A 14,854-nucleotide genomic window follows, 5' to 3' on the forward strand; every position below is an offset into this window, starting at 1 on the left:
TACTTACGTTGGCTCTTCTGAGACTGTTATGGTCTCTTCCATTCCATGGGCCTGTTTAAACCATGGCAATTTTGCTTCCACAGGACTTTTTTCTGGTAGAGGAAAAAAACCCAAAACATTCAGTAATTTCTCCAAAATCAAAGCAGTATGTAGATGTTAGCATTAGTCACCTCAGAACTTCACAGTTTACATTGTTTATTGATCAAACGCTTTTGTAGATGTACAGGATAATAAAATAAAATTTACTAGAAAGCTTCATCATGCTCTTTGAGCTCCATTCTTTGTTTTAAATATGCAGAACTGGAGAAGGAAAAAGGAAAGTAGTTTGAATATAACTTAATGAGCTGCTGAGTCACACTGAGAATGCTGACACATTTAATGAAAGTAAACAAGAGCATCCCAAGTGTCACATGGAGTTTCATTCCCATTTCGTGTTACTGATCCACTCTTCCTCCCTGTGTTAACGTCATTTATTCTGGTATTCCCAATTTGACCAGACTATATAGATTTAGTTGGCACACTCACCTCATGACAGTCTGGCCACATTATCAGCAAAAAATATCAGCAGGGCACTTTTCCTAGCACCAATAATTAAAGTGCTTGTTTCTGCCAAAACTGAAAAAAGTCCTAGTAAATTCCAGCTTCTGGCATTTCTGAAAAAGGTTACCAGGGGCTTTTAATACTCTGAACAAAAATGTAAAACAATAACAGACCCAGACAAAATTCCAGTTACCTTTTGGCTTGTAACACGGTATTGGCACGATGCACTCCTCTTTTATGTGCAGTTTGAGTTGTGGATTGCAGCCCCCGACGTGCTGCCCGCGGTGGTCGATGCACAGCACGACGCGGTAGCGCAGCCCACGGCCACAGGTCACGGTGCACTGCAGGAGACAGCACAGCCAGCTCACCCTGCTGCTCTACTGCACCTGCACACACTGCTCACAGGATGGCACGGGCAACAGTGAGGTGTTCGCTAAAGTTCTCCCACAGAGACGTACGACTTTGTCCCTGCATTGCTAGGTGGGCAAGGAAAAGGTTGATGCTAGAATAAAAGTCTAAGTGTTGGGAATGCAAGTGATTTCTTGGGGTTCTGTGAAGCTTATCTGATTGGCAGCAGTCTGAAACAGAAGTGGCTATGCACTGAGAATGCACTGTCTCACTGCGGTGATTTTCAGTTAAGGCTAGGTCAGGGGAGCTGCATTTTCTACACTCTTGTGTCACTGATGTCATCCAGATGAACTAAGGAATTACAGGAGTGCTGACCTATCTGACTGTATCGGATAACTACAGCCAGGAGAAGCTGGCTGATGCTATTGTTACTATAATGAAAGGTAAGAATGCTGGAAAATCACCCTTGCAGACTTGCCAGACCCTGAGACAGACATGCCTTTAACTATTACAGCCAGTGAAATACTACATTTATCAAGAACTGAGACATAAATGACCTGACTGCAAAGGGGCCTGACCTCTGTCTCTAACTTCTCTTCCATGCAAAGCAGGAATTTAACCAGCACAAAGAATTCTACATGCATTTGTCTCCACACAGACACATTAATGTTTTGATTATCAGGCACAACTGCTTAGAGCAAACTAAACCCAGTACTATTGATTATCTTTCAGGGCTATACTTTTCTAACAGTCTTGTGCTAATAAATACATGGTAAGACAAGACCAGAGGCTTTCTTTAGAAAAAAAGACTGAAGGTCCAAATTACTTCTTAACTTACTTGAGACCACTCCATTGCCACCCATTTAGGACAATCAAACAGATTGCAGGTCTGAATGACTTTGGGCTTTGGGGCATACATGCATTTCCATTCCTCCACTTGCAGTATCTCTCCGTGAATGGTCTCCTCCACACACACAAAACTTCTCCTCTGAATACCACCTCCACAGGAAACCGAACACGCAGTCCACGGGTTATGTTCCCACCTGGAAAAGAAACCTCATAAAGCTCTTTCTTATTCCACTACCCTCTATTAAAAATGCAAAATATTGAGTCCAACCTTAGTGTCAGTTAAAGCTCACTGGTAGTTTGGTTGCTGGATTCTAACCACATGCAAAAGCACTGGCTTACAGACCTATCTTGCATTATTCAAGGCTTAAATTCATGTGCAAAATCAGAAGCAGAACTGCAAATGTAAGTATATTTCTAAACATAATTGAAATTCTTATTCTCATACATAAGTTAGAAACAGTGAATATACCGAGTTTGATTACTAGAATGAATTTACTCTCAAATAGTCTAAATCACCTAAACAGAATATTTTTGATCATTAATTTACATGATCACATAGACACTTATTACCATTGTCAGAGACCAAGAAGCCCCTGTATTTAAGATCCTGTGAAGTCTGAAAGACAAAGACAAATCTGGCTGTCCTGACTGAGGGTGTTATTACTTACAGGCTCATCACTGCTCCCATCACTCAGATTACACTTAAAAATATGCTCCTGAAGGAATTTTTATGGGTTTTCTAATAATTTGGGTCAACCCAGCCATTTCATACCAAACTAACTTCACCTATAAGGACTGTGATGAAATTAAATTGTGGCAGGTACCATTTGGCTGGCCACGACTGCAGTTCTACAAGAGTTTTCCACCCTCATTAAAATGCCATTGAACGACCTTGTATTCACACTTTCCAGCTTGCTTGGAGCAAAAAGCAGCTGCTCATCCATCTCAGCTGCTTTGGCTAACTCAGCTGATTGCTCCTACAGCAGGGCAATGCACAGATTAAGGAAAATTTAGGATTAAGAAAAGCCTGTGAATCAGCAGAGCTCTAGGGTAGTAGCCTCCAACAGAGAGATAATAAACTGCTGGGAAGAAATATCCTCCAAATGCACATCTATTTACAATCTTAAACCTAACTACAATAAATATGGAAAATGTTGCATCATCTGAAGTGAGAATAACATGGGTGCAAATTCAATTTCATTCACCTTTTAGCATGAATGCACATTTAAGCAATCACCTCTCAAAAAACCCTAATTTCAATAATGTCCTGCTCCTGTCACATTTAGAGGTAACAACCTTCTATCAAAGCTTTTGTCTTTTTGTGGTTCCAGTGACCCACACACAATATCTCCTCACCCTTTGCCTCCTATTTCTTGCTTTCTTTCCATCACCCTCCTGAATGAAAGCCAAGCCCTTAGAAATGACTGAATCCTGCAGTACATCTTAAGGCTCATCAATGTCTTCTTAGTTAAACCTTATCTCTATTCCTGCAGAGGCTCAGAAAGAATCACCAAAGTAGTTATATCTCTTCTGAACAAGGGCCTCAGCAAGTACTACAATATCCCACCAAAGTAAATTAATCAAGCGTAATTAACTTGGCTATCATAAAGGAAGTCATAATATCAGACTCAATGAAGCAAAGGCCTATTTACAAGGGTAAATTTAAGCAATCTACTTTTTATGATGCAGCAGGTAAATTAAGGACACTTCCTATTTTAAGCAATTCATTAAGCTGCCCACAAAAACATATTAATTATGCTTAAGCTGAATAGAAGAATGAGTATGAAACACAGAGCAAGCCATGGGACATTAACTATGGAGTCTATACTCAAAAGCACTCTGAATAAAGCTGTGTGCTCAGATACTGATATCATCATATCATAGTATCATAACAAAACACATTTGAAGAGCAAGAGCTATACTCTTCTTTGACTTTAATGAATGGCCAGTGTTAACTAATTTTATTTAAAAAAATCAGGAACTAAAGAGCAATTAACTATCTAATGAATTAGCAGCTCGTTGATTTATATATGAAAGGCTCACTGTGCTGTATGTAGCATAAGGTTTGAAAGTGTTTATAGCATGAAGCTTTATAGTTGTTTTTCTTTATCTCATCAGTTTCAAACACACTCCAGATCCCATACTCCCACAAGCATTTTCAAGATGGAGTGAGGTCCATGGCTACTGGGGAAAAGGGGGGTCTTGGGCAAGCAGTCAAGGAGATACTTTCCAGAACCCACAGCTGTCAAGGGATCCTCAGCAGTCCAACAAGTCTGAAATAAATGGAGGCATTCCAAAAGCTTTAAAAGAAAATTTTCATCCTGGGAAATTTTTCTATTTATTTCAAAAGAATTCTCCATCTGTAAAAATATTTCAGAGGGGCATTTACAACTCTAGCCACACGAGAACTCTTTCAAGATCTTGTGGTGTGCACCACGACTTTCCCACAGCTTCCTCGTGCGAATGGGAGAGCGCGGTGAACACCACAGGACTGCAGGGCAGCCTCCACATGGCCCTCGTGTTATGTAGGAGGTGTGATGTGGGACTGCTGGCAGAGGTGAAGGAGTCTGTACAGCTTTGCTCCAGTACACATCCAGTATTTTGGTTTTCCATCTGCTTTGCAAGAACAATCCTGGGTCAGCACACAAGAAACAGGTAAGAAAAGAAAGCAGAGCCAGCACAGGGTAATGCATTCCAGTTCCCTGCCAGGCAACAGCACAGACAAGTCCTGCAGCACTGAAGCAAGGCTTGCATCCACACTGGACCAGAGTCATCTCCTGATACAGGTAAACCAACTTTCAGCTGCTGTTTTCCTTCAGCAATTCCTGCAAGAAAAGGTGTTTCTACATCTTTTTGGTGTTTCCTTACGAGCCCTCCCAGTACAACAGAGCCCATTTCCTCTCTCCTTCCTGCTGGCACCAGCTCTGAGCCCTGCTTGGCTGCCTGCTGTTTTACACTCCTTACTCTGAAGCATCACCCAGGAAGACCATGATACTTTCTGACAGAACACACCGAGGTGCTGAAATGAGGTGGGCCTCTGTCTGCAGTTCTTAGGGTTTGAAACAAGAGAACCTGCCCAGAGCTTTATCACAGACATAATCTATCTGACCACAGTGTCATGCAAACGTGCTGAGCACAGTAAAGCACAGAAAGGGGGATTAAATTTCTCTTCCTAGTGGTCTCCAAGCCCTAAGTGGTTCAGAAGATGAAATACTCCTGTAAATACATTAAGCTGAGTTCCAGGAGATATCTGAAGTACAAAAGCATTGGCAGAAGAAATGGAAAGGGAGAGACACAGAATATAATTAGAGAACTCTACAGGATAAAGCTGTAGAGAAAAAAAAAATCCCCATCTATACATGAAAGCCAAAGAACAGGACAGCAGATCCACAAGGAAAAATTGCTACAGAAATAAACTATGACATTTATATAAGCTGTAATCAGTAGCTCCACTGAGCTGTGCAAGTCTATGATTTCATTCTTATTACTTCATATCTTTACTTCTTTAGAAAAATACACATTATTCATTACATGACATAATAAAGCAGAGGTTCAACTCAGATAAACATGCAACTAACTCATCAACTATAATTCTTTATATTAAAAGCAAATGTGGCTCAATACTGTTTAATCCTAACATTCTTTATAAGGCATCTAAGGGTTTCTGAGAAATTTTAAATCCTTGTAATTGATAAAGGTGTAAAAAGAAAAAAAAAGTTACAAACTGTTCTCTGATGATATAATTTAAGAAAACATATATTCCAACAATTTGGTATCTTGAAAGTGACATGTCATCTTTGATGTCAATAAATAAGACTGTAGATCTAAAGAGAAGGATCAGACCTCTCAAGAGAAAAAGAATTCCCAGAATCCTGTACATAGCAAGATCTGTTCTATAAAATCTCATACACTGTCAAAAGAAAAATCTTTCAACACAAGAATTCACATATGCCATTTAAAGATGATGCTCTTCTCAGCACTACAGCCAGAGAAGGCTGAGGGGGACAACTGTTTATTTTAAAGGCTTCACATTGGTATTTTCAAGAAGAGCATATTAACCTCTGACTGTTAAGCTAATCATCCAGAGCACACTAAAATAAATCACAAGCTTCAGAGATGTTTACAGGACTGTTGTAAATTTACCCTCCTGTATAGAAAAAAAAATCCAAATATGTTCCATTATCTTAGTACTGAAATGGTGTATTTGCAGTGAAAATGTGCTAAAGCTGACACATATGCTACCCTGATTATACATACCGAGGAAGTGGCTGGAAGTGATCATAGGGCATGATTTCTTTAAATCCATCACTGTCAAAAAAAATAAATATTGCATCATTATTTCTCATACCCAAGACTGTACATCAAGTACATTTATGTGATCACGCTTGAAGTAAGCATTTCCCAATGTGAAATGCAGGAATCTTACTTCATTACACATGAGCATTATGGCAAACCTTATGACTTGTATAATCTTACCTTTTCTGCATGGATAAAGAACTATTCACCATACAGCTTCTCTATTTTATACCACCATAAAATATTAAATGAGCAAGCCTCCAGCAGAGAAATTTATTATCGGTGACCCTTTAGGTCTGTGTGACTTCATTAACAAAAAAATACTCACTTACTTGTATCTGTAACAAAGACTGCTGAGGGACACGAGTGCCAGTGAAATAAATGCATGACAGGATTCATCCTAGATAGGTCTTGAACGCTGCTTAGGTCCCTTCTAGAGCTGTTTATTTGAACTGCATAGCACAGAGCAAGCATAAAGCCTTACTTTCAGTGCTAGGAAATATGGTATTATATCCAGTAGTACTTTCCTTTTCCTGGCTGTATAAACTAAATTTGCAAGATAAAATATAATTACGCCTTTTTTTTCCCCTAATTTTCTCATTCAGCTTTGGAACATTTGGCACCCATTGCCATCAAGCATTAGTGAAGTCTTTCCACTTCGTACAGTGATCAGCTCTCCAGGAAAAACTCTTGAAAGTCTGCACATCTATAACTGTTAGAGGTCACTATCAACAATTACGTCCAACAGGAACGAAAGGAAATGGACAGTTTAGCTATAGGAAATGAAATCCATTGAGAGTGTTTCCTTTTCTTGCGTATAACTCTAGCTCAGCCAGCTGGCATATTAATGTGAGGTTCTGGGACTTGATACTGTGATGTTATTTTAAGATTCTTTAGCACAGCCAGGAAACCTCACCAGACAATCCAAAAGTTAGTTTGAAATACCGTAGTGCAATTCAATACAATTTATGTGTACTATAGCCTTTACAATTTGGCATCAATATCCTGTGGCATTTGTACCACAAGGATATTTACTTTGAATTTTTTTTTTTTTTCAATGCCTAGTTTTAAAAAACCCAAACAAATAGACCCAAGCTTTAATTATTAAATTGCCAACAATACAGTACCACTGAAAAATCAAACTTTTATGGTAGGTAAATAAATAAACCAAGTTAAACTATATGCAAAACTTGCACTGACTGGAGCTTCTGTCTGGCTGTTGAGATGGCAGCATCAATAAATCCAGAAGTAGGCAAACCCTCTGTCCTCCTCACACAACCTCACAAGATCCTCATACTAGTGCTCTACTACTCAGCAACAGACAAAGCAGAATTAGCCCTTGAACAAACTGATATTTACAGTATCTCTGTATAAGCAAAATCTTCTCTTCTGCAACACTGAAGTGCCACAAATCTACTGGCAGAGGTATCAGCCTTTAACACATGCAATAACCAACCAAGATTAAGTAACCTTAAAGACAAAAAGAATTGAAATTAAGTAAATACAGTTCCTTCTTCCTTATTAACTGCCTGTGTCATACACAGATTTATTTGCCATACAGACCTAGAAGGGCAGGGATCCATGTTGCATTCTTTCAGCTTGGGCTTTGGTTTCTTGTTTTCTGGATGATAATGACAGTAGTGGTCAGGAACAACACGCTTCAAACGAATGTCCACACATTCAGCTGAATTGAGCTGATAACCTAGTGCAGAAGCAAAGTTAATTTTTGAAATGGAGAGAAAGTAAAACAGCCTTATCTCCCCATGGAATTAATTTTCTGTCTTACTGTTTTTTGGTTTGCTTTTAAAGAATGAAACACTGAGCAGAAAATGCACAAGCAGACCTTTATTTAAGGAAATTCAGCACAGCAATTATATTAACCTGTCTTAACAGTAGATGAGCTTCCAGCTCTTTATTCTACTAATATTCTAAGAATAAAGGCACACATATTGCCTTGTGATGCAGGAATACTTGTACTGCACCAGCTCACCTGTCACAAGGCAAAACTATGAAGCCATATGGTTGTAGTACATGTTCCACAGTTTATAACTTCTCTCCTCCAAGGAGGAGTTACCAGTACGTTGGAGAGCTACATTACACAGTCATTCATGCTAAAAGAAATAAATACTTGAGACAGAAAGCCAGAGGAATTGAAGATGAGGTCCAAAAACATTGCTAAAGAACTGCAGAAAACCAAGAAATAGGTTCAAGAACATTCCGAGTTGAAGAGCCAACTAAAGAAGACTTGAACTAACTACTTGGTGAAAAAAAATAATAAAATATGTGTGGAGACTGGTTGCAAGAATGGATCTGAGTTTTATAAACCACTAGGTTATTTTTTGGCTAAGAAAAAAAGAACCATTCAAAAAAGCTTACTTGGACTTAAACTGAGGAGAGGAGGAGGATGTTCTGGTATGTGCAAAGAAAAAAAGTTTTAGACCACAAGAATTAAAATCAAACCAAGTCAACTAACTAACAGCACAAGTCCCAGTGCCTACTGAAAATGTTAAGTATCATGTATCAGTGGCTTCAGTTGTGTGTCTCTTGGCTGATCCAAAGTGTCATCATGCATGAGAGTGATAACCATAAAGAAAGAACTAAGCAGTTCCAGTGCTCACAGCATCTATGTTTCAGTTCTTGTGAGTACTGAAAGGACCCAGAAGAAATGTCACTTGCAAACAAGAGAAACAATTTTTAAGCACTCCTGTTCACTGAAGCTTGACTGTGCTTTCTGAGATGCCCCTTCCAACACATGGAGATTACAGAATTAAAGATAGAAGCAGCATCCAAGTGAGGAATGGCAATGCACTAATTCCAAATCTCTGTCGTGAGGAACTTTTTCTTTTACTGCCAGTATCAGACGCCAAGCAGACAATCTGGACACTAAATCCACTTTCAGATAACAGGTTAAAGCCAGGCAGCTGCAATACATCTTCCCTGCATGCTCAGTAACATGCTGTTCTTAACACTACTACTGTCATGGCTGAGCAGCTCCTTTTTCCTCTTCTTCAGTTCCTGTCCTCCCTGAGGACTGCCAAGCCTCTCTGATAAAGGTACCAGTTTTATATTATAGGCAAGCAGCCACAAAGGAGGGCTTTGAACACCCTGGATGATTTCAAAAAGATTGACATGTAGCTATAATTTTCAAACCATAACAGCAGTCTGAATAAGGCTGGATTTGAGCCAATATCTTTGAAGGTAAATATGTCCCTTGAGCTATCCAGTGTTTACATGCAGTCCTCAAAAGTAACTGTGATGCTTTATACTTCTTTCCTTGTCAGACAAGTTAAGGAAAAAAAATTATAAACACAGTGTGATGGAATCATCAGAGGATATGCATTGCCACTCACAACTCCAGCAAGAATCACACTTCATGAGGCCAAGTCTCTCGTAAGATACAGTAGTTTCCTGTGGGACTGCCTATCATACCCATATATTGTCTGCATTTCAGATTACAGGGAGGTGCAAGTGCCAAAACGGATGGTCCTTCAAAAGATCCCCAGACTCTGCTTGTACTTTAAACATCTCTCACTCTCTTTATTCATGTCCCAAGTAACTATTTAAACCATATTTGCACTCTCCAGAAAATCCCTACATCAGTATCACCAACATCCTGGTCTGTTTTCCAGGTGACCTGGGAAATGCTAGCTGAAGGGAAACTGCTATCTGCAGTGTCAAACACTCCTCCTACCATGAGCTCACACTTTTTTTGCAGAATCAGACATGACAAGCAGTGGGCTGGGCTGGATGAGTTGTAACAGAGTGAAGCTACACTTCATCTAAGCTGTGTGCTTAAACCAGGATTAGATGCTACGGTACCACATGTGCTGCTCTAGCCACCATCAGGACTAAATGTCTAAGATCAGACAGTCAAAGGCACTGCTAGCAGATGTTCTTTAAATTCAATTTACTTATTCTGCTTTCGGTATAACTAATTTCTCAACTAAATGTTCAAAAACTCTCCCTCATGCATACTACTGAGGAAATAAATGCTTCTTAATCTCTTGATTTTTCTTATTTTAAAATCTCATCATATTTATTTGCCTAATTTTCCCAAATATTCACTATGAGTTGCAATTTTCCATTTTTACTTCTTAGCCAATGTTCTTACTTAAACAAAAATCTGTTATGGAAAAACATGACTTCCAGTAACAACATGTAAAAACCCCAATGCTGATACCAGCTTTACCAGCCTGCTTAGCTGCTACTCTTTCGTTTATTTTGCTGAGGAATTACCAATGTGCAGAGAAACACAAACATCTAATCACTAAAAATGCAGAACAAAGGCTGTAAACCAGCTCATTTTAATCTTGAACTGTTATCACTCCTGAAGAATTGACGTTACTTACCTCCTCCACACGTCACTGTGCAGGGGAAGAACTCTGTTTGTCTCCACTGATGACTGATGGGTTGATAGAAGAAGAACTGAACCACACTCTCTTTTGATCCAGAGTACCTGGTCTGAAGAAATTTCCATTACAACACATGTGTACACTATTCTCAACTGCTCATGCCATTTCAAAACAGAGTTCATACATAATAGCAGTACAGAGTAAGATGATAACAGACATAAAACCTATAGAAAATCTGGAGTAGCCATTAAATTGACGTTCCCAATAGTCAAACACTTGAATGTTGCTTTGTTTTTCAAATTATTCAAGGCATTAATGTGACCATTTGATTATCTATCCTCAAATAGCAAAGTTCTCAACTGTATTCTTCTGGTTTATCTCTTTGTTAGCAAAACATTTAAAATTTGCTGCAGAAAGAAGTCTGTAAGTGAGCCAAGCACACTGACTCATAGTCAGGCATGTCTAGCTGGACATGATACTGGAGATGCAAAAGGAAAATTACTGAAATTCTATTTCTACAGTGTGACAGGTAAAGACAGGTGGTCTGATAATACTGAAACTTCTGTCACTTCCAATGACAAACTGTATTAGTGTCTTCCTTTGGCAGTCAAATATTGACATGTTTCTACTTATAAATATCTCAATGTGTGATGCAAGCCACTGGTGTGTGTTCTGGACAGAAAAGAAATTTAGAAGAGCTAGAAATGGTCAGTGACTGGATTGGAAATGACTGAGGGAGATGGTAGGGTGCTGCTGGAAGCAGTGCTCAGGTTCAGTAGGTGGCAGCCTGCAATTGGATTAGCTCAATCCACTGCACAGGGTCACACTGTTATTCTCCCAGCAGTATGTAAAACAAAAATCCTGCCCATTTTTACCATTAAAGATCCTGTGGTACTTTCCACACAGGAAAGACATTAATTGCATAACAATTTGATGGGATTTGCTTAGCATAAATGATCTCTGGGCTGCAATTAGGATTTCTTACTTGCTAGCCAAAAGATTTTTGTATTGTTACAAACTGATGGACAGCCACCACAGTGTTGCACCTATTTGCAATAACTTTGTAGATTTGTACATTCACACACCCCACCTTGATAATGAAATCTGCTCCAAGAGGCCCCATGGTCTTTATGATTTCCCTGTCTGTACTCTTCTGAAATTCAACAGTTGTATTTTCAATGACAAATGTTCCAGGAGCATTGAAACTGTGCTCTCCCTTTTCTCCTTGTAGTGTTTTTGACTCTATAACTAAAGAAGAAACATGCAATTAGTAAACTTAAACAGGTTTTTATTTTCAAGAAAGTCATTAAGTAATGTTTACAACTTTGCCTTGCAAGTACCAGCTGCAAATATGCAGAAAAAACACACCCAGAGGATCTGTGAGAATACTAACAGCTTCAGATTATAGGCTGATAGATAATTGCAAGACAAGTCAACACAGGAATATCTGTCTGAACACACTATTCTTTCATGCCATAAGCACTTCTGAGACAGTTTTTCCTGCTCCAAGTGCTCTGTAACACTTGATATAAGCAATAGCTTGAGCAGGAAAAGCTGAAAGAAACTCAAAACTGATAGAGTCAATACAGAGAAAAATACCTCATACTTCCATGCAACTCAAAAGCCAAGCAATCTGAGCAATCAGTCTCCAGAGAAGTCTGAACGGTGCCAAACCCACCTGACACTCCCCTCAGTACCTGTATCACTGTACCAAGATCATTAACTTGGCTCTGGGTATTTCCCATGTGAGGAAAAAGCAGGGCCAGGAGGTGGGCAGCTGCAGCACGGCCGGGGGGAGGGATGGCCCTTTCCCAGAACAGGTGGTGATGAAAACCCTTTCTGAGCTGTTCTCAATCCCTTGGAAACAGATTAAACTAACAGCCCACAGCCTCCAGAAGACAGATGAAGCATTTTAAGGTTAAATCACTTCCAGCAAACTGACTGAACTGTAAGTGGACAAAGCTAAAGGAAGATATTCATAACGAAGGTAGAATGTTGGGCTCTGTGTAATACAGCACAGAGGCACAGCAAGATGCATGACTTGAAATACACTGGTCTGGTTACAATCTACCAGAGCACTGCATGAGAAAAGCATGAATCTCAGATGAGCTCAGGCCAAGCTAAAAGGAATCTTTTGATGAGCTATAAATACCCTCTTTCTCCCACTACCTTGCCTTTTTTGGTACTTTAAACAAAGTTACCTAAGTCAGGCTAGACCATTTAGGCTAAAAGCATCTGGTTTTACCTGCACTGAAAACATGCTCTGAATGCTGCCATCCATCATTAACTGTTTTCTTCCTTCATATTTTTTAAACAAACATGCATTCTGGAGCACCCCAACAAAGAGAATAAAGAAATTATAGAATGAATTAAATTCCTTGAAAAGGTACCACCATTATCCCAAGCTTATAAGCATTAGGTTCCACTGTGCTCATAGGTATAACAAAGATCACATACATGGCTGGAAGGAAGTTTCAGGAAGGATTTGTTTCTAGGAAATGACTTTATGTTAATCACAGGGTATGAATCTAGTGGTAAATAAAATCTACTTTGTCAAAGAGAAAATATAAACCTCTGGGAATCAATGTGCCCCACTGCCCAACACATTTCCATTAGGAACAAATAGAAACTAATCCCAGAAAAAAAACAAGTATTTAGATGATTACTACATATTTCTGTTTGTCACTTTTACGGAAGTGTCCTTTCCTGACTGCATTACAAAATATCCCTTTACAATATATGGAAATCAGAATTCTTGGATTAAGCTTCTGCAAGCCTTGATACCAAACTTACTGCTTGATCACAAACACTGCTTAAAAGTGAGTAATAATGCATGGTGCCTGTTATCATCTTATTTTTTTAAATAAGTGTAAAGTCAGATTTCAAGTACTTCCAACTCAAAATAAATTAAGATTGTGGGGAGTACAGGACCCCTTTGAAACTAGCATTTAAGATTACAAGGCAAGGCATCCAGCTGGTGCAAAAAGATGATGAAAATGTTTATTTGGTGACCTCAGCTGCATTTCTGAACAGTCTTTTTGCTAATTTTCTTAATAAAAAATACTTTTGATGTTTTTCTAAGCAGAAACCAAGAATACTGTTCAGCAACTGAGGAGACAGTAACTCCCTGAGAGTTGGCACACATTTATATTAGAGATACACTAGATGTGGATGAAAATCATGTGTTTATTTGCAAGGTCCAGCTATGGAGCCATGGCCTGTATCTCTGGAGGTCACACCTCTGAAGCTCAGAACAGCTGCTCAGATTTTTCCTGTGTCACACAGGGAGATGAGGAGCTACTCTGCAGCACAAAGGATAACCTCTGATGCAATACATTCCTGCTCAGCAGTATCTAGTGCTTGTCATCACAGCTTCTAAAACAGAGCAACACCAAGGATTTGGTGCATTTAACATACATAACACAATGATGCTTACTGGGGAGAAATTCCTCCCTCAAAAACTGTTCATTTATACATTTCAGAGAAGTAACTGAGAACAAAGGTATGATCAACTGGTTTCACGACAAGGTTAAGAAAATAATTCAACAAATATGTATTTGTTCTGCAGAGTCCTGTTATACTAAAGACCTGGGAAGTTTGACTTCAGGAGTAAGCTTCCCCATGCTAAATCAATTCCTTGAGACTCTGGTTGTGAAGGGTCACATGGACAGGGAATTCTCTTGAGTGCTCCCTTGTTTCTGTGCCCAACAGGACAATCAGCAGTGCCAGACCTGTAACTATCCATGCTTAGTTACTTCCTCTCCCTTGACAGAAATGGCAAATGCCTTGCCCAGCTAAGGACAGAAGCCCCATGGCTGAAGCCTCCCATTCCCTTGGTGGCAGGAAGGAGCAGGGCAGTGTGGCACAGGAAACCCACTGCAGGTACCTCCCTGTGTAGAGAGATGCATGGAAGAGTTCCCAGGGAAACAGCTCCTGCTCCCAGTGCAATAAAGAGCAAGTATGGTGCCCAAAAGCTGTTTCTTTGCTGTGATTCATTTGTAGGTAGCACAATAGAAAACATTCTTTTCAAATTGCAATCAACAAGCAACACCATGCTCCTCTGAGCATGTCAAAGACAGAGCAGTGCACAAACCACAGCTAAATGCTGTCACCTGATGCAAATCGCTGTGAACAGAGAAAAAATTGACAAAAAGAAAAACATTTCAGTTCCTTTCAGTAACGTTTAACCTCCCTAAGTTCACGAACTCAGTTATCTAGCATTAGCCACTTGTAAAAATATTAGCTTCTGGTTTTCCTGTTTCTTCTGCTGGAGGATTAATTTCAGGGAACTTTCAGTCTTTCTTTTGATTCTAATGCTCTTAAAACAACTACGAGAAAAGTCATAATACAGTCCAAATCAAAAACAAAATCAACACAATGAAACACATTTTATTCAGACCCATTTTTGTGCTAATTACTTGGTTATTTTCCACCAAATCTTTCACCAAACCCAAGTAGGCAGAAGTACA

At 39.3% G+C, this 14,854-nt stretch overlaps 1 protein-coding gene across 8 annotated transcripts in view; it reads right to left on the reverse strand.

Annotated features, from left to right (window-relative positions):
- ADAMTSL3 (ADAMTS like 3) overlaps positions 1–14,854 on the reverse strand; it is a 178,931-nt gene that overhangs the window by 47,722 nt on the left and 116,355 nt on the right. For 7 of the 8 annotated variants that reach the window (XM_088063221.1, XM_088063217.1, XM_088063220.1 and 4 more), the window contains 7 exons: positions 11,476–11,633; positions 10,383–10,494; positions 7,597–7,735; positions 5,995–6,045; positions 1,727–1,931; positions 734–881; positions 8–92 (listed from right to left, as the gene is read on the reverse strand). In XM_088063221.1, coding sequence (XP_087919347.1) covers positions 8–92; positions 734–881; positions 1,727–1,931; positions 5,995–6,045; positions 7,597–7,735; positions 10,383–10,494; positions 11,476–11,633 — 898 coding nt within the window. Of the gene's footprint in view, positions 1–7; positions 93–733; positions 882–1,726; positions 1,932–5,994; positions 6,046–7,596; positions 7,736–10,382; positions 10,495–11,475; positions 11,634–12,082; positions 12,170–14,854 lie in introns of those variants that run through there. The other variant, XM_088063224.1, reaches the window with a different exon arrangement.

Source organism: Pseudopodoces humilis, chromosome 16 (genome assembly GCF_049639895.1).
Source record: "Pseudopodoces humilis isolate 2021_Gansu_Grassland_sample_001 chromosome 16, ASM4963989v1, whole genome shotgun sequence".
Lineage (NCBI taxonomy): Eukaryota > Metazoa > Chordata > Aves > Passeriformes > Paridae > Pseudopodoces > Pseudopodoces humilis.